The 21,040-nt window shown below is 41.6% G+C and overlaps 1 protein-coding gene across 3 annotated transcripts in view; it reads right to left on the bottom strand.

The window, feature by feature from the left end:
• Window positions 1–21,040, bottom strand: part of MPP2 (membrane palmitoylated protein 2) — a 43,999-nt gene that overhangs the window by 14,622 nt on the left and 8,337 nt on the right. For all 3 annotated transcript variants that reach the window (XM_015810470.1, XM_015810471.1, XM_015810469.1), the window contains exons 3-5: window positions 12,855–13,004; window positions 10,482–10,709; window positions 1,184–1,315 (exon numbers count right to left, since the gene is read on the bottom strand). In XM_015810470.1, the coding sequence (XP_015665956.1) occupies window positions 1,184–1,315; window positions 10,482–10,709; window positions 12,855–13,004 (510 nt within the window). The remainder of the gene's footprint in view (window positions 1–1,183; window positions 1,316–10,481; window positions 10,710–12,854; window positions 13,005–21,040) is intronic.

The following is a 21,040-nucleotide window of genomic DNA, read 5'->3' as shown; positions in this document are numbered from 1 at the left end:
GAGAAGAGGACGCTGGCCAACATGCTGCCGTTCGGGCGCCAATCAGCAGGCGGACTGGAGCAGAGGAGGGCGGGGTTTCCCACCATTCCTGTTCTCTAAAGGGGCGGTCCTAGGGTTTGATGAGGGCGTGGCCAGGTTTGGGTGGGGGCGTGGCCAGGGGAGGGAGGTGAGTTCCACCACCTTTTCTCTGAGAAAAAAAAGCCCTGGTCAAAAGTATTGATGTCAACATCTTTTCCGTACTCCACTTCAGGTTTTAGCAATGGCAGCATCTTCATATCTGCGTTTAGCAGCAATGGCATCATCATCATATTGTTCTCCATTTAATATTAATATTATATTATATTGCCTTCTGGCTAATGTGTTCTACCACCTCTTATAACAATCCAGAACAGAGTAAATTTGAGAAAAATGATATATTTCTAAGCCCAATAGATAGCTTGGCAGAAGTTGGAAAAATTTCCAACATATACCGGTAATGAGCAGGGAAAATTTCTTAACATATAAGAGAGGGAGCTAGAAGGTAGGGCAATTGGCAGGAATTTTATCACTTCACCACAAAAAATGAGAGGTGGTGGAAACATCAGGGGTTTAACTAAGTAGGAAGGGGTTGGAGGGATTACTGGTTCTATTCTGTTCCATTTAGATTTCAATTTACTGTGAATTTGTTTCTCTTGTTCCACCCAAAATACTCTCTCACTAACAAGACAGATTAAACACCAGCCTAGATACAACTACAGAAAGAGGTTAACATAAGAAGACTGTGATTATGTTCCTTTGAACTGAAGCTTGTTAACTTTACAGTAGTGCTAAGCTTTTTAGTAAACAGTTATAAATTACCAAGAAGGGCTCAAAATATTTTGCTGCCTGAAACAATGTGTGTTGTCCCCATTCTCCACTTCTACTCCAGGAACAGATATTACATAAACTAGCAACTGGTCAGGACCCTCTGCATTACACTTACAAATAGCATGCTAGTTAAGGAATGAAAAATAAACTCTAAGATATTGGCGTGGCTGAGGGTTCTGGAAGAATAATTAGGAAGCTGTTACTACTCTAAAGACATTCTACGTTAGTCAATTGCCTACTTCTACCTAGTGACAAGAGTTCTGAATTTTGTCCTTGCTGGACCTTATATCAAGTCCCAATATTACACATGGCTCATCAACAGACACAAGGGTTATACCTGCCACCAGTTGGGATCATCCTGATTGACAATCTGAAGAAGATCTCCAGCTACAAATTTCAGACCAGCTTCCTTGCATGGAATGAGGTTGTCAGTGACTGGATCATAGTCAAAATGTGCCTTCACAAATACCTGAGGGAGGAAAAGGAAGCTGTGTGAGAAGAATTGTTTCGTTATATATATATATATATAAATTTTATTAAGAATTGTTATTATAATAATAAAACCTAAAACAAATTGAAAGAAAACAGAATAGAAAGAAGTAAAAAGTGCACGAAAAAAGAGAAAAAGTTGGAATATGAAAAGAACAGAAAAAAGAAATATATTTCCAAGTTTTATCATAACAACTATAAATAAATTAATAACTCTTCACTCCCTCTAAGGCTACGAACTTCTCTTCATCCCTTATTCTAGTTGGATAAGAAGAACTGTGAAGAATGAGAATCAAAGAACTGATCAAGAGTCACTGAACTCTAACTTATCAAGTCTGAAACAAACAAACAAACAAAACCTGGAGATCTTTAGTGTATTGAGATTTGTTACTGACTCATTAAGCATTCTGTGATCCAGTATTGTTGCCTGATTACTTTGACTTGCTTGATATAGCGTAATGCTTTGGAAATAATTCTTCTAGAAGCCTCAATAAGGTAAGCACCAGAAAAACTGACTCCTGGCTCTACTACGTTTTTCTTGATCAGAAGAAAAAAATCAAGATTCACCGTATATTGCACAATTGGCTCCACAAAAGTAGGAATACAGAATGTAAAGCTAATGCAGTAAAATTGTTTAAAATATGAAAGCGAGAGGAGATGAGGTTGCTTTCTCTTTGGTACAATTTACTAATAAATTGCTTACAACTGAACATAGTAGCATCAGGAATAGCAATAAAGAATGCAGTAATTCATTCCTGTATTTTCTCCGCTATAGATATATTCAGGGACAGGTTTATTCTGACCAATATGAGTATATTTTCCTAATACATCCAGATCCACATCTTTTTCTCAGCTGCTTTTCTTAGAATTCATGTTTTTTTACACAACCCAGAATTGCACCTCAAAATCCAAAGAAGCGTGCAAACAGCTACCCGTATTCTTAGCTACACTTTCATCTGAATACATTGGGGTAACTGAGATTGCTTATGCACATGGCTTGATGTAACTTTTCTCCATTGCTAACAACAGCCCTCTTGTGACCTGAAAACGACAATCCAACAATCAAAGTCATAGCCTACATACAATAAAAAAATCCACAAAACAAGAGCATGGCCAGTATAGGATCCATTCTGCCAGTTGTCTCTTTTTTGAACAATGGATCCTGGCAGTGGAAGGCAGCAAATGAAAAGCACTTGTAGGGTTTTTATTTATTTTTTTCTTGCATCATAGACTCCTTTTATTTGCACTCCAGCCAGCACAAAACCGTTGATGTCTCCGGAGAAACAGTCGTATCTGAGCCTGTCTGTACAGGACATTTCATTCACACTCCTCTTCCTCCACATACAAAAGCTTGCAGAGATGGAACAAAGACTGGGATTTGCGAAGGAACTCTGAGACGCGATACTTCTTCAACAACAAAGGTAGAAAGAAATTTCAGCTCATCTCTTCCCCAAATCTCCATTTCTGGATTTTCCCTCAACATTTCTACAATGCATAGCATTGAGAATTCAATTCTGTCTTTTATAGTAAAAGAGAAATGGATGTGTAGGTCATTGGAAAAGAAAATGGAGACTGGGGTTTCATTGGCTGAAAATAGTTGTACATGTGCTGTAGGAATAGTCTGAGTCATTGAAATTAGACTAATGTCACTGTCCAAACATAAATTGCAGTGAAGCCCAAGGCAGAGGCTGAAAATGACAAGGCATATTTTATTGTGAAGCTACTTTTAATTTAGTAAAAGTTAATTCATGTAGCTGTAGCTTGACAATTTTGCTGGTGTTAGCAAAGCACGGAAGGCCACAGTGAGGGGAAAAGGCAATTTATAATAGAGGACTTAAGTGGAAGCCATGTTTAACCCTTTCCTCTATCTTTTTTCTCTGTTGTAAATTGCATCCACAACTGTCATTCCGAAGTGGAATTCAAATATCCCCCTGTGATGGGCAGGCAATGACCATTTCATCCATCTCATCTTCATCCCCCTTCCAAAAAAGGTTGAAGCACCAAAGCTAAATACATTACCCATTCTCAACTGACCTTTCCACCATAGTAAAGTGTATCTGTACTCAATTATAGCTAGAGAAGCTTCCTCCACACAAGTATAGCCTTACAAATGCATTTGCATTAAAAAAAAAACCTTACTGGATTTCTGTGTGCCTTAGTTAGCTATCATCTATTTGTTATGCTCACTGATGGGAAATAAGAAGGCTGTATTAGCAGCTAGCACAGAAGTCTTCAATATGGTATGTGGGGACACCAATGAACCTTCAGTCAGAACTCATAGAATGCATATGGTTCTTTGCTTCTCCTATCTTTAATAGTATATAGATTTTTCTATACAAAAAAAAGATACTTGGCTCTAGTACACAGTAAAAATCCAAACTTTAGTAACATTTTTAACTCCAAAAAAAAATAAAAAATCCTCAGTATGACAATCATGCTTAGCTGATTTCTGACCTTCCTGTCTTTCTCCTCCCAAAAGTTAATGGTAAACTGAGAATGACAGAGTACATTTGAAGAAGTGAAGGGATAGCAAAGATTACATATTTATTTTCTGGTAAACTGGTGTTCACTCATTGGCTATATCTACCATAACAAAAAATTCAGAACCGTCACCTTCCAACCAATTTAGGTGATGCCCAAAGCGCATGTCCAGATCCTAAAAAGGTCAGGAACATATGATCTAGATCAGACATGTCAAACACAAGGCCCGGGGACCGGATGCGGCCCATGAAGTGGTTTCATGTGGCCCGCGAAGCCATCCTGGAAACAGTGAGGGAACAGCCCCCGCTGCCTTGGCCCTGGCCAGCCAGGAGCCAATGTACAATTTTGTGGTGGCCATCTATGCTGAAACGCATTCAGTCTTAGCTCCACAAGGCCATCTGGAAACAGCGAGGAACCAGCCCCTGCCTTGTCGGCCCTGCCCCCTGGGTGCATGCTGGGGAGGTGTCACCCTTTGTGAGGAATGAAGAAATGCACCATCGCCTGGAAGTGGCCAGCAAATGGCCCTCGCCTACTTCACCTATTCGGCTTGATGGGCTCCGGGAGAGGGGTTTCGGCAGGCAACGATGAGCTCTCCTCACAGCGCCAAGAGGCAGAGCCAGGTGGCACAAATCCAAAAAGAAGCGCGAGGCCGCCCAGCCCCCAGCCTTCCCGGTTTCGGCAGGCAGTGGGCGCCTCCTCACAGCGCCAAGAGCTGAGCCAGGTGGCGCGAATCTGATGAGAAGCGTAATGCTGCCTAGCCCTCAGTCTGCCCAGTTTCAACAGGCAGCAAGGTTCAAAGCTGACAAGCTTTGCACCGCTCGGTTCAACCTCTCGGCGCTGTGAGGAGAGCGCTCCGCTGCCTGCCAAGACCAGGCAGGCTGGGGGCTGGACGGCATTGCGCAGGTAATGTTGACTCTCACACTGCTCATGGCATCCCCTCTCCCAGAGCCCACCAAGCCAGATATGTGAAGTAGGTGAGGGCCCTGTACTGGCCACTTCCAGGCGATAGTGCATTTCTTCATTCCTCACGAAGGGTGATACCTCCCCAGCTGTGTTTCTTGCCTGTTTTTCTCCCTCCCTCATCTCAAATATTTTCCCACCACTCTGTACTTAGGAAGGAAGGAAGGAAAGAAAGAGAGGGAGGGTCTGAGGGAACTCCTGTCTTAGTCCTGCTCCGCTTGCCCCCTCCTCCTGGCTTATCCTGGGGATCTCTCATCCTATTGCTAAGGAAACTTTGGATACAAAGTTTGTCTACTCTCATGGAGAGGGAATGGGCCTCCCTCTGACTTTGCCCTTGCATCCATCATGAGCAACCTGGCTAAGGAGAGCAAGCACAGCAGCAGCAGCCTTGAGGAGGAGGTAAGTGCAGCTGGGCACCCCCTTGGGGAAGTGGGGCTGGGCTTGGTGCCGAGGGTGCTCGAGGGCCAGGCTGGGCATTTGACCTCTGCTTCCCGGCAGTCCGCACCAGCATCCAGCCCCCCCCCACATGGCCTGAGAGGAACAGTGAGGCTCCTCCAGTGGACCATGCCTTAGAACTTGCCCTGGTCCCACCCCCTTCTGCTAGAGACCCTCAGATCTGTCCCACTCCTGCCCAGGCCCCCACAGGCACCCTTGATGTGAACGATGTAGAGCTGGCCATGCCCACCCAGTAGGCCACACCCACTCCATCCACACCCACCCAGTAGGCTGCACCCACCCTGGCCACACCCACCCGCCCCCCCAAAGGCAACCGCAATGCTGATGCGGTCCTCAATGAAATTGAGTTTGACACTCCTGATCTAGATAGACAGAAACTTGATTTCAGCTATTGTCTAATAAAAAGATATTCATAAAAAAAATAAAGTTAACCCCTAATAACAATGACTACTATTAGGCTATTAATGGGCAAAGGTTACACATAATGTAGCAAAATTTTGCTCTTTTTTGGAGAGATAGATTTATCATGGTTATCTAACAAATAATGCAAATAAATATTATTAGAGTTCCACAGAAATTTAAATAAAAAGGGGTAATCCACTGATGATGAATGTCCCTATAGACACTGGCAGTAGAAAAGAACATGGGCTTTGGTTTTATAACACCTGTTTACAGGTTTCATGCAATATACTAAAGGTAATTCAATAAGTTTGGATTGGATAGAACTGGAGAATGGAAGACAAGAAACAAATGTCTGCAAGAGCTTGCCACAGTGTGGTTTATCTGGTTTTGATTTATGGTCTTGTATAATTTTACCAATTGTAGTTTATTGAATAAACCACTGTTATTTAACTTTGGCTTAGTGCAATGTACTAATCTGATTTTATAGTCCAATCTTGTGTTCCAATCTTTCTCAGCCTGCTCCTTCCACAAGTACCGGAACCTCTTTTGGTCATACTGCTGGGGAATTATGAGATTTGTAATCCCAACACATATGGACAGATACAGGTTTAAGGTTAACTTTTATACAGATAGTGGTACTCACTTATATGGCAAACAAACAAGTATTGATCAGTTTTGAAGTGCCCTAGGAAGTTTTTTTTTCCATGTTCTTCTGTACTCTGAAGAACTCTGAGACAAGACTGGTTTATGCTGAAGAATAGCTCAGTTTAAAGCTTTGCCTTCTAACCAGGAATTTGCTCATAGCAGTTATCAGCTCGTCTAGGATTATATTAGCAAAGGAATGTGTGGGAAACCTGTAGTTTTTCATTGTCATGATGACATTAGTGGGCCATACAGGTAACTGAGTTGACATCTGCTTATTAAATTCTTACACCACTTTGCCCAAAACACTCATGCATTAATTCGTGTTTAAATCTCTCTGCATGACATAAGGAAAGCTCCATGTGGTGGAGCAGAATGAAAAGTATCTTGGCTAAGGGAAAACAGGGGTGGGGAGGACTAGGACAGGCTAAGTCCCCAGATGTGTCTCTTTCCCCTAAGCAGAACTTGTCAGGAATAAAGAGTGACAGCATTCAGCTACAATTAGGATAAACACACATGTTGATTTCTGATATGTCACTTTCATTCACTTTGGCCCATGATCCCATTCAAGTTCTGTATTAAGGTGTTACGGAATCTCTGGCATTTTCTCTTCCTGGTTAAGCACATTTTAAGAGTGATGCTCCACATGCCAACTCTGAGAGGAGGAAAAGTCCCTTGTGTTTCACCTCTATATACACTGATGTACTTTTTAATTTTATTTTTTTAATTTAAAATGTTTATAGAGACACTTGAAGGGCATCAGATTTCCTAACTCTAATTTAGTGAATCAAATGAAAACAAAATTGAATTACTCCTTGCAACCGTTATTTAACAAGTTTTGATAATTCAGAAATAACTGAACAGCAATACAGTCAGTTGAAAAAATGGTTACATTCTTGAGCTCAAATATATTGGCTTCCTTGGAAATCCCTGTGAACTTGGATGCATTGGAGATCATTTTTTTTTTCCAGGAGATAAATCAGGAATCTTTTTACCAACACTTTTAAAACCCTACTGCAGGGCTTTTCAACCTTTTCACAGATTGTACCACTTTTAGGACATGACAATATTCGAGTACCACCAGTGTTGAGCAAGATGTCAAAAACTTGATGACTGAAAAATAAAGGCGCGGGATTTTGGGTTTTACTGATTAGATTTATTTGTTGTTATAGAAATGGCTAGTTTATACTACTATGGAAAAGTAAAAAGTTGAGGTTCGATGTTCATTCTACTGCAACAGAGGAAGTCGGAAGTCAATAACCTTTTCTTTTTCCCTTCTCCCCCTCACTTTTTTCCTCCTTCTTCCTCCCCACTGTGTCCTACTATTTCCTTTTGTATTTTTGTACTTTATTCCATAATCTAATAAAATGTTACAAACCGTAAAAAAAAAGGAAAAAAGTACCGGTTTTAATTTCTTCGGTGGTAGTTCCTTTGCTCTCAGGCCACACGGAGGACCCCCGGCAGTGCAGGCTGCCCAGAGCCCTGGGCAGTAGAGGGCAAGCGCCCAGCTCAGCCCAGCCTTCCCCAAGGCTCCCCCCCCGGCTGCATTTACTTTCTCCTTGAGGCTGCTGCTGCTTGGCTTTCTCTCCTTGGCCAGGTTGATCATAGTGTGTGCAGGAGGGCAAAATGTGTGGGTCAGAGGGAGGCCCAATCCTTCTCCATGTGAGGAGATCTGGCTTTGTAACCAAAGCATCCTCAGTGATAGGATGGGAGACCATCAAGAGAGTTAGGAGGGGACAAGGGGATGGCAAAAGGACAGCAGGGCTGGTCGTGGCCAAGTGCTAAGGCAGGACTTCCCTCAGACCCTTCCTCCCTCTCATTATAATCTCCTTCCTTCCTTCCTTCCTTCCTTCCTTCCTTCCTTCCTTCCTTCCTTCCTTCCTTCCTTCCTTCCTTCCCTGTTTGTTTTTTTAAAACTGCCAGAGGATCTGGGCAGAGGTGGAAACAGGCAGGCAGCAGTGGGCAGAGGCTTCACATTTTGACCACTCCCCCATGTTGTTGCCTCTGTGTGGCTCTCAGCTCACCTATCCCAGACCCTTGCATTTGTTTGTGTGTGTGTGTGTGTGTGTGTGTAGGTTGGGGGGGGGCTTCACCCCTTGCAGCCCTGCGTCCTCAACAGAGACCTTCTGCGATGGCAGGCTGCAAACTAATGAAAGCTGTTTTTGGGAGTACTTGTTTCTTTTTCTCAACGTGTCACTGATCACATCGCGCCCTGCGCCCCTCAGCTCCCACCCCCAGCCCCGTGGAAGGCTGCAAGAAGCTCCCATCGCAGCTTCTCATATCTGCTCCCCTTCTTTTCCTCCCCAATGCCACAGCATTGGGCTGCAAGAGGTGAGACCTCCCCACGTGTGTACACACACACACAAACAAACACGTGCAAGGGTCTGGGAGAAGTGAGCTGAGAGCCAGGCAGAGGCCCTTCAGGCACAGAGGCAAGGATGGGAGGAGGAGTCAAAATGGGAAGCCTCCTGCCTGGAGGCCCCCAGGGATGCTGGGCCTCGCACGATCACTGCCTCCTCCCATGCATGGGCCCAAGGGGTGGGACTGAGGCGGCGCAGCCCCATGGATCTAAGGCTGAGTGCGTTCTGGCTTTGATGGTAGCTACAAGGTTGTAAATCAGCACCCGGTCAGCCTGGGCCGGCCTCTCTTCTTTCTGAGCGGTCAGCAGGGACAGTGGCGCTTGCCGCCTCCAGTGCGCGTGGCCAGGGGGCAGGGCGGGGGCAGCTCCTCGCTGGCCCTTTCCTGCCAAAACCTCCTCTTTTTATATCCTTTCCTCTCTCCCCCTTCCTTTTCTGTGCACCTTTAGCTACGCGCTGCTTTTGGAAGCGCCAATCAGCTGGAGCCCGGCACTGAGACCCGACAGCTCTGCAGAAGCACCGATCAGCTTGAAGCCATGTACGCAGATCCTGGGGCCTCTGCCGAGCCCTGACAGCCCTGCAGCTTCAGCTGTCTCTCCCTCAAGGCTTCTGTGACGCTGACGCTGCTTCAGCTCATTCCTCTCCCCTCCACTACCATGTCTCCAGGACGGTCACATACCACCGGCCAGGTGCCAAAGTACTACCAATTAAAAAGCCCTGCCTTACTGAAATAGATACGAATGATATACAAGAAATTTAGAATAGAGGACTGGAGTTCCCTATACTACAAAATCAGTGATCTCAGATTTTAACACACAATTACCTTTTTTATAATCTTAGCACAAGGTTAATTACAGGTAGTCTTCAACTTATGACCACAACTGAGCCCAAAATTTCTGTTGCCCTATTTTACAACCCTTCTTGCCATAGTTGTTGAATGAATCAGTGCAGTTGTTAAGTTAGTAGCATGGTTGTTAAGTGAATCTAACTTCCCCATTTGCATGTCAGAAGGTCACAAAAGGTGATCACATGATACCGGAACATTGCAAGCATCACAAATATGAGACAGTTGCCAAGCGTCTGGATTTTGATCATGTGACCATGTGGGGATTCTGCAATGGTCATACGTGTCAAGAAACGTTATGTTACTTTTTTCAGTGCCACTGTAACTTTGAATGTTCACTAAACAAATGGTTGTAAGTCAAGGACTATCTGTAATCAAAATTATATGTCAGATCACTGGACCAATTAACTTTTAAAAAACAATATCAAACTCTGCTTTGGAGATATTCCTTGTTTTTTTCTTATTGGTTTACTATTCATGCTGTGGTGAACCAAATTCAGGGAGCTGATTTAAGCTGTGTTGCTAAATTATATTCCAAAACCTTGGAATTTGTCTATTTATTAAGAAATTTGAATTAATCATGCCTGAACTGTTGTCAAAATTTATCATATGTTCCTGGAAAGACATATGTGTACTGGATACCAAAGGTTGGCTTGATAAAAATGTCAACTTTCACTTTTTGAATGAACTCTTTTCAGAATATCCATTGGATGATATAATTTCATGTGGTCAAGATTTGTTGCTAAAGATGAGTTGTAGCAGTTCTTAAATAAACATAATTAGTCCTGTCATAATTGATTTAGCATTTTTCTTTTGCTTTTAATATAATAGGTCTTTAATGTCTTCTTTTATTTTATATGGGTTCACTTATTTTGTTTTTGCTTTTCTAGATGTATAAAATAATAAATACTATCAAAGATATGTTCCATATTTTACTCTAATTAGGAAGAATAATGATCACAGGTAGCAGTATCACACTGAGGAGGTGGGATGAGTTCTCCTACCTGGCGTGGTGGATGTGGCTCCTGATAACTGGGCAGGATCTTGAGTACAACACTTCCACTTGCATTTTTTAGCACTTCTTGGAGGGCTCGTGGATCACTGCCCACCTCTTGCCCATTCACCTCCTTGATAATATCACCCACATGCAGCAACCCCTGCTGATCAATCATGCCACCGTGTAGGATACGTGCAATAACCAGCTCACCACGCTCCACACGGAAAGTCACACCCTAGGACGAGAGAAACAAATGCAAACCCAGGGACCTTGGATGATTTGAAAAAACAACTCTAAGCTAAAGTCAAACTTGGTTATAGGCTACAGGCTAGGCTGGGAAGTTTTTTTAAAAAAAACCTACCTCTTGAATGAAAGAATGACATACTAGTTCCCTGTTATTTTTAAAAAAATAAGATAGATGGACCCTGTAGTTTCCAGGAGTTGACTTTAATTCAAAAGTCTTTGATGGTGATAATTACATGCCATTAGGTCATAGATACTTTTTAACACATAAATTTTCTTCACAAACATCTGTCCCCAGCCTGGCCTTCAGATCTTCCAATGGTGCATCTATCACCACTGTAACCAAGTACACCACTCCTGCTGCTGATTCTTCTCTGCTCTCTCCTTCCACTTTTCTCAGCATGAGACCCTTCCCTAGAGAGCTAGGTCTTTGCATAATGTGTCCGTAGTAGGATAATTTGAGTCTGGTCATTCATGCCTTGAGAATTCAGGTAGGATATGCTCAATGATCCATTGATTTGTTTGCTTACTTATCCTTTCCTGGAACACACACACCTACACACACACACAAAAATGAGATAGCACAGCAGGATTTGATGGGGGAGCTAAGAGTCTTTACCTTTCTAATATTCATATAATGTTTCGCCTTTTCTGTTCAGTTACAAGAGCATCTATTACTCATCCCTTAGATACCTCCCTCATGAATTGCAAAATGCAGTCAATTGTTGTATTGTGAAGGGGGACAGTTTGAGACTGGCTGAGAAGAACACGCAGAAATTCTCCTAAGCTTCTCCAAGCTTCATATTCTTTTTTTTTTCTTTAAAGGTGAATTTTCCTTTTTTTAATTTTTATTTTCCAAATACATGTTATAACATCTATAAAGAATATAAGATAATGGTAATTTAGGGGGGGAAATGAAATGTGGACAGATAGCCAACACATCTTGAATAGGAAATCTAAAATATCATATAGTTAATATATTTTACTACATAATGAAAAATTTTAAATGCTATACGGCAGTGATGGCGAACCTTTTAGAGACTGAGTGCCCAAACTGCAACCCAAAACTCACTTATGCATCGGCGAGTGCTGGGTGGGTGTGGCCCATTGGCTGGGTGTGGCCAATTGGGTGGGTGTGGCCCATTGGGTGGGCGTGGCTGCGGTGGTAATAGCAGACTGGGTGGGACTAAAAAATTCAATCAATCAATTCCAACTTTGCAAGATCTTTTTTTTTCCCGCAAGGAGTTGAAATTGACTGATTGAATCTTTTTTTTTTTGCACACGGCAGTGGAGGCCTAAAGCAAAAAGGTTTTATAAAACCCAGCTGAAGGCCTAGGACTGGGGCGGCGGCGCGCGTGCCCACACTGAGGGCTCTGAGTGCCGCCTCTGGCACCCGTGCCATAGGTTCGCCACCACTGCTATACGGAATTTCATAAAAGTGAATTTTCCAAAGCACTTTCACAGCAATAGATGTTAGAGGCATCAGCTGGTCAGCGATGAACACAGCCAGGAATTCTATGGGAAGTACATGTTCATTTAAAATGTACTACATAAGTAAAACTAAATAAAACAGTTCAGAAACACTTTAAAAACAATGATAGATGACAGCAAAATTAGAAGCAGAAATTATAATGACAACGAATCCCCTTCCCTTCTATTCTCTTTTTCTAAGTCAGATATTTTCAAAACTTTAAGCATTCTTCACACTCTCTGATCTTTCAGTTCCTCTCTACATTTTCGTCCCATATCATGTACCTGCATAACTGGCTAGCAATTTATATCAATTTATATTGACTCAGGAATAGACTGCACTGTCTGATTATTTGGAAATAATTCAATTTATTTCTACACAATTAGATTTAATTTATTTCTGAGCAATTAGACTCAGACCTCTCCATTAACAAAAGATGAATTTTCATTCTCGTGTCAAATAACATAAATCTGCTTAAACCAAACCTTTTTTTGTTTTATAACACTTTCTTCCGGTATCTGATAGGTTTTTCAATACTATCAAATATTAGATGGTAAGCTCTTTGAGGCAACAATTTTGTTCTATGTTTTTGAACATAATTTATGTTGACACTATACAAAAGCCAACAACTGGTATAAAATTCAACCTGTGGAAGTATTTGCTCACCAGGTGTTCTCCAGCAGTCTTACGAATTCCCACCATGCGTACAGCATCTGGTGGAACTGGCTGGTTGTTGAACATGGGGTCCAGGACAGGACTGGGTGGTGGAGTCTCGTAGCTCTTAGAGGCAACAGAATCATGGGTTTCCAAAAGGGACTGAGAAAAGGGAAAGAAAGTGATAGCAACAGAGCAAAGGGGGGGGGGGGGGGAAGGAAAGCCATAATCAGCTGAGATCAGAAACTGGCAAATCAAACATATGGGGGGGTGACTAAGGTTAGGATGGGCAATGTCAGTGGGTATCCAAATGGTCTTGAATGCCAATGCCCATCCAGGTAGGCTATCCAATAGGAAGTCAGCATTAAAGTAGAAGAATACATTTCCCAAGGAAATACTGCAAGCTGTTAGCTCAGTCATAAAACATTTAAACACAAAGAAATGTTGATTATAACATTAAATGAGTTTAAAAGTGAAACAATTAGAAGATACTCTTACATCCAGAAAAGGTAACATTCCAACAGTGATTGTTCTTAAAGACTGCTTTAATTTAATAAGCTATTGCATTTATAGTGCCACTCTCATTTTTGCCATCCTGAGTAATTTTACTACAATCAAATCAACTATTAGATTAAATATATTGCATAGATTCAATGTATATTGTGTATGGACATGGACTTGTATATTGTAATTTAATAATATAATTTACAGGTTAGAGACATTGCATCCTTCCCCCTTTTTTTAGGACAATCTTGCTGGCTCTTATACTGTGCTGAGCAATCTATACTTCAGTGAAACTGTGTTTCACCAAGGATTAGCCATTTGGCAACCTGGAAACTTTTGCCAGTCTACCTGCCTCTTTGTGGATGACTGCCTGTCATGATGAGGACCTCCTGCAGGGCTGGGTGCTGGTCAAAATTAAAGTCCCTCTGGAAAAACTCCTTCAATTTTCCAAAGTAGTCCTTGCTTACTGACAATCACTCAAAACTTTCAATAAGCAATGTGGTCATAAGGTACAACATCATGTGACGGCACTGACTTACAATGCCATTTCCAGTAGTTCCAGTTGCCCTTGCTAGGCAAATCCCACATAGTCGCATGTCCCGCGATCATCATTTGCAACCTTCTGGAGACTTCCCCATTGACTTTGCTTGTCAGAAGCCAGCAGTAATGGTTGCAAATAGTGATCATATGACCATGGCATACTGTGATGTCATAATTGCAAGCCAATCACAAAACATGCCAAATTGCAATTGCATGACCATGGAGATGCTGCAATAGCTTCATCCACAAGGATCTGCTGTAAGTACCCCATGCTCATAACTTCAAATGGTCACTGAACATGTGAGGATGGCTACTCTAACAGCCTCCTATCTCACTCAAATAATTTTGGTACCTACTTTCTGGCACACCAGAACATCCACTCTGCTGGTTCCAAAGTCCAGAATGGTGACTCAATAAGAGACTCATCTTTGCCATTTTGTTCACGATTTTAGATCTGTAAACTAGTTTGTGATTCCAATTCATCTTATTATTCCTGTTCCCAGCATAGTCCTTGCTTCTGTTCCTCCAGGTGCATCTCACTTTTCTTTTGTGGACTTTGGTCTTTTTTTTAGGTTGCCTATATCCTAATATACTGTGGCTGAGCGACAAAGAATTGAGACCTTTGAACTATGGTGCTGGAGAAGACTCCTGCGAGTCCCTTTCACTGCAAGGCGTTCAAACCGGTCAGTCCTAGAAGAGATCAACCCCAATTGCTCTTTAGAAGGCCAGATCCTGAAGTTGAAACTCAAATACTTTGGCCACCTAATGAGAAGGAAGGACTCACTGGAGAAGGGCCTAATGCTGGGAAAGATTGAGGGCAATAGAAGAAGGGAATGACAGAGAATGAGGTGGCTGGATGGAGTCACTGAAGCAGTAGGCGTGAGCTTAAATGGACTCCAGAAGATGGTAGAGGACAAGAAGACTTGGAGGAATGTTGTCCATGGGGTCGCGATGGGTCGGACATGACTTCGCAATTAACAACAACAACAACATATCCTAATATACAATACTGTATCTGTTTCCTTTCATCTATCAGAAACACCAATGTACTATGCTTGGCTGCCCCAGGGATTCCAGAATCCTTCAGTCTTGTCCTTCTATGAAAGAGCTACTTGGTTTAGTACAGTCACAATCTCCTGATTGCAACTCTCTTGTAGGAGTTGTGTCAAAAGACTTCCCTTGACTTGTGGATACCTTGTAGCATCCATAGGTCATAAAGTAGCTAGAGAAAAACTAGATTTTTGTTTTTACATGTTCTCCTATCTGGACCATCTTATATACACTGAAATTTACCCACATTTCTTCTGTCTTTCCTATCTTTATCCAGCTACCGTACTAGGCAGGCTCTGAAGACTTCCCTGTGGACTATATATTGTCATCAATGGGTTGCTGAATATTTTGCCTTAACTAAATCACTGCATTCTTTCATTGCAGAAACCACTTCCAATCCCTTACAGTGGGATGGGGAAGCAGAACTAGCAATTGCTCTTTTAAGCATATGTTTTTTGCTGCCCCCACATTAGGATGACCTTTAAAAGAATTACACTGTATTGTGATGAACACCAAGGACTGCAAAGAAGATGCTGATTCAACTGGGTCCTCCACCCCCCAATTCAGGCCAGTGGAATTGCTCTCAATGAAGCTTGATCCAATTGTCAAAGGATTTCCATCTTGTTTCCTCAAATTTCATTCTTTTCTTTGGTGCCTTTTGCCACCAGGATCCCTTTAGAAAATTAAATGCTGGATGTTCTGTGTATTCCCTTCATGCTGTTCTTCTTTGCCTGAGATACTTAAGATTTAGCGCCTGTTGCTCTTACTTGTGCCTGGTACTTGGCAGTGGGACAAAGTGCAACTATTTATGCAGATTCTAAAATATGCTTATGGCATTTAACATTCTTTTGATACTCTCTGGCAGAAGAGACAGTTCCTAACCTCTGCAGGAACCTCAGATTCCCACGCTCCTTTAATTCATGCTTTGCTTCAAGTTCTTTTTGCTATAAAATAGCTATTGTCCGGGGTAAAGCACACAGCAACAGATGACTCTGAAGTTGCTAGTGGAAATCAGCGCACTGGTGGACATACACACTGGCGCACAAAAACCAAGACTATAGTAATCTTAAGAGCCATACAATCCAGAGATTTACTTGGAGCTTACCCTCAAGCTCTTACAAGCCTGCAACCTCTCTTGTGAATACTCCTGTTGGAAATGTGCAGGGAATGGCAGCAGAACCCCCAGGGTTCTAGCAACTTCTGAACAGAGGCCCAGTAGAATTAGTGAAATACATGTTTCGTATAATACATAGGGTGTCTCACACAAAGAGGGGAATGGCTTAGTCTTTTCTGTCTGATTGGTATTCTTTTCTTATCCATCATTGGTTATGTTCATTCTGGATATGCCATTATACAACATGGATTCACGGGAACCTACCAATTCCATAGCCATACTTACGTCTGAGTCTTACAGATGGAATTTGCATTCTTCATGAAAAAGTGGGTTCTGTTTTTGGGTGTCCATGGACCGTACTTTTTAAAGATAGATGGAGATGTACCCTGTTACCATGCTGATGACAGAGAAACAATTAAGCGATTTTGTTTCTAGGGAGACTTGCCTTACTCATCAGATTGTGATACAGATACTCATTCCGCCATTTAGGAAACCAAAACCAATTGCAAAGCTTTGGATGTTAAATTATAATTCTGCATTCCTTATCCCTCAAAGGCTATAATTATATAGAAGAGTAGAACCAAGATATTAAAACCCAATTAAGAAATTGGTCTTGTTAATGGCCAGAGGCCTTCCTTACATTGTCATGGAAATCAGAACATTCCCCAGCAGGAAACTCTCCTCCCCTTTGAAAGTTCATTTAGTTAACAGATGCCAGAACCAACCAACCTCAATCAACAAACTGCAAAAAGAAACTAAGATAACTTGGACAATGTGTTGATCAGTATTGTTTGTCCCTCACATAAGAAACACTTCCAACCACCTGTAGTGACAACATGCCACTCTATATGGCAGTGTTGCTCAACCCTGATGACTTTAAAATGTGTAGACTTCAAGTCCCAGAATTCTCCAGCCAGTTAATCTTAAAGTCACCAAGGATGAGAAACACTGCCCTATGGCCCAGAAACCACATTCTTCTCCAAAGATACTGGAAAAATAATCTGCCTAGGGCTGCACTTGCCAAGTGTTGTTGACCCCTCACATTGCAGTGATCTGCCTGAATGCATCACACTGCTAGTTTTCACTCAACTATTTAGATTTACTGCAGAAACTTTGAAGCCTCTTCTTCAACACAATACTCTTTCAGCTCTTCGGAATTTTTTCTGCTTGCTTATGTTAAATGATCCCTGGCTTTGTATATGAGGGCAATTCAGAAATAAACCTCCATTTGAGCATGTGCGAGAAATAGGCGGGGATAGCGATGCCCGTCCTATGGCGCCGTGCGGAGTAGTTCAGTAGGCAGTGAGGAGTGGAAGGAGAAGGTTGTGTTGCAATTGACTCGTCCGCTAGATCAATTGAAAATGAACCAGTTTTTTAAATGAAACAGTAACTTGCGTCGCACGGCTTCGATGATGACAACGCGCTTCATGATGCTGTTACAGGGTGGCTTCATTCCCAAGTGGGAGATTTTTTTGCAGAAGGAATTTCAAACCTTGTAAGACATTATGACAAGTGCCTCAATTTGAATGGCAATTATGTCAAAAAGTAATGTAATGTTGTAGTTTCTAATGTGTATATTACACGTTCTGTATCTGTGAGTGTCTGTCATTGATAACCAAATGCAGGTTTATTTCCAAATTGCCCTCATACAATTTGAATATTTATGATGGGGTAGAAGATTGAGCCTTGGGACAGAACAAGGGTAGGCAACCTTGGCTCTTTTATGACTCGTGGACTTCAACTCCCAGAATTTCTGAGCCAGTGTGCTGTGCTGGCTCAGGAATTCTGGGAGTTGAAGTCCACGAGTCATAAAAGAGCCAAGGTGCCTACCCCTGGGATAGAACATGCTGATTGCTGTATTTTGCAGAATAGTGAAGCAATTACTTAGGAACCACCCTTCATTAAATTTGAAAACCACTGGCAATGAAATACGTATAGGTTGGAAACAACAGGAAAAAGAAAGGAAAAAAATATCCCTTTTGCTTGTTTCAGTTTGTGCTCATTCATTCAATAAAACTAAATGGGTAGATAAAAATATTACATGTAAACATATTTTAAAACCCTATTAGTTGCATTGTGGGTAAAGGGATGATATTTCCCAAGAAATGATCTTTTATGGGAGAAGGAAGGAATTCCCCTGGTTGTACAGATTTATCTCTTCAACTCCACCCAAATAAAATGACATTCTCTGCACAGATTAGAGCAGAGTAGATTCTCCAATCCTCTCCAAACCATTACCTTAATTTAGTCTTACAAAACAACAGCATTCACATTAGTAACTTGAGAGAAGGCCTCATTTACCACTTAGAATGTACAGTAATTGCAACTTTTCCTTAGCTTCTTCTAGTCCATGGTCAAAATTATATTAACTCATAGCACAACACGGTTGAACAGCAACAACATACAGATTACTTGACACCACACATAAAAGCATCTGGCCTCTTTTATATTTGTGATAATAAAACTTACAAAGTCTTGCCCTGGGTTGGGTGATTATATCCAAATACTTCCCTAATGTGAAAGATAATTGCAGACCAATTCTAACTTGGGAATTTTTACCTACAGAACATGAAAACAATGTCTGTTAAGATCCTGTATCAGAAACTCAAAAAACAGGATTTCACAAAGTCATTAGAGCTATCTTCCCTGGATTGGGAATCTCAAAAATAAACATACTTAATATTAGATTTGAGAGCCAGTTTGATATATTGGCACCATGGGGAAGACCATGAGTTCTAGCCCCTATTTACTCACAAAGCCAGCTGGGTGATTGTGGGCTAGTCGCTTTCTTTCAGACCCAGGAAGGAGGCAATGGCAAAACAACATATTTGCCAAGAAAACTGCAGGGACTTGTTCAGGCAATGTCTCTGAGAATCAGATATGATTGAATGGAAGAAAAAGAAACATTAGCTTTATGGTAATTCACAACTTGTTTTTAATGCCTCCCTTGATTGTAGATCTCTAAATTTACTGACAGGGGACCATGACAGCTATGTTGTTTTTGTGAGGGGTCCTTGGTACTCTCTGAGTTTGCTTGTTTTCTTGCAGATCTTTCATTATCAAAACTAGGTAACATCATCAGTGCTAGTAAGGAGTACAGTTTGCTGACAGTTTTACATTCTAGTGGTTTGCCTGTCAGTGTTGGTGGGGGTGGTCTTAGAGATTCTTTGGTTGGGCTGGTTGCTGTTGGCTTCTTTGGCAGTTTCTTGACTGGGGTATTGTTTACTTGATTGTTGGTCTGATGTTAACCTTGGAGTTAATCTATGCTGATCTGGGTGCTGTTTGCAGGTGGAGAGGTGCTTGGGTCTTTTTGTTCCTTTTTGGGCTGGGTGATAGTCTCTTTTGCATAGTCTATAGATGTTGTTAATGTCTATGTGTCTATTGATGGCTGATCTGTCAGAATGCCAAGCTTCTAGAAATTCCCTGGGGTTTTTTGGGACGTGGCTTGGTCAAGAATGATCACATTTTCCCATTTGAAACTATGGTTAAATCTATCTATATGTTTTAAAATTAAAAATTTTTCATCATGTCTTCTGACTGCTAGTTGATGTTCGTGGATGCATTCTGTCAGTCTTCTGCCTGTTTGTCCTACATAGTGGTTGTTGCATCCTTATACTGTCTGTTGTAGATGACTCTGGTTTTTTTCTTCTGGGGTTGTTGAGTTTTTGGTCATGGATTATGGATTATGGATATCATAAACCTTTGCTTAACTGCATACTTCCAATTTGATGGAAATATTTACCAATAAATTAAAGGGATACCTATGGGATCACCACTTTCAGGACTTATAGCAGAGGTCATCATGCAATGTCTAGAAGCCATAGCACTTCCACAAATACAACCAAAAATATGGATCAGATATGTAGATGACACCTTCACCATAATAAAAAAGGACCAATTAGAGAATACCCATAGAATCATCAATAACATTTTTAAAGGAATCCAGTTTACTAGAGAAGAAGAAACAGCATTACCCTTACTGGACATCCTGATCAGCAGAGACCACAATGGCAAACTAGAAACACAAGTCTACAGAAAAACCACTTATACGAACCAGGTGCTCCACTACTAAAGCAACAAGCCAACCTCCCACAAAAGAATCTACATAAGGACCTTATTTAGACGAGCCCAAACACACTGCAGCAACCCGGAACAGCAGAAAAATGAAATGGATCATCTATACAACATATTCCAACAAAATGGATATCCCCGGAACTTTATCAAAAAGTCCGTGACCACTCAACCCAATACAGAGCAACCAAGAGAAACCCTAAAAAGAATTACACTGCCATACATCAAGAATATCTCAGAAACTACTAATGGACTATTACAATCACATGGAATCAGCATAATACACAAGCTAACTAAAGCCTTCCAAAAGATCCTAAGCAGAACAAAAGACCCAACAATCCCAGAAGAAAAAACAGGAGTCGTCTACAACACACAATGTAAGGACTGCAACAACAAGACCCAAGCACCTCTCCACCAGCAAACAGCACCCAGATCAGCACAGATTAACTCCAAGGTTAACATCAGACCAGCAATCAAATAAACAATACCCCAATCAAGAAACTGCCAAAGAAGCCAGCAGCAACCAGCCCAACCAAAGAATCTCTAACACCATCCCCACCAACAGTGACAGAATAGAATATAAAGCTACTAGAATATAAACTGTCAGCAAACTGCACTCTTTACTAGCACTGATGATGTTACTTAGTATAGGTAATGAAACCTCTGCAAGAAAAGAAGTAAACTCAAAGAGCACCAAGCTCTCTGAGAGCACCAAGCCAGAGAGCTCATGTCAATACTGAACTACAAATTAATAATAATAATAATGATAAAGTTGGAAGGGACCTTGGAGGTCATCTAGTCCAACCCCCTGCTCAGGCAGGAAACCCTATACCATTTCGGACAAATGGCTGTCCAGTTTCTTCTTAAAAACTTCCAGTGTTGGAGCATTCACCACTTCTGGAGGCAGGTTGTTCCACTA

The sequence above is a fragment of the Protobothrops mucrosquamatus genome, unplaced genomic scaffold, assembly GCF_001527695.2.
Source record: "Protobothrops mucrosquamatus isolate PMUCROS unplaced genomic scaffold, P.Mucros_1.0 scaffold10, whole genome shotgun sequence".
NCBI classification, from domain to species: Eukaryota; Metazoa; Chordata; class Lepidosauria; order Squamata; family Viperidae; genus Protobothrops; species Protobothrops mucrosquamatus.
The sequence above is the reverse complement of the archived record's forward strand: the minus strand, read 5'-3'. Positions and strand labels throughout refer to the sequence as shown.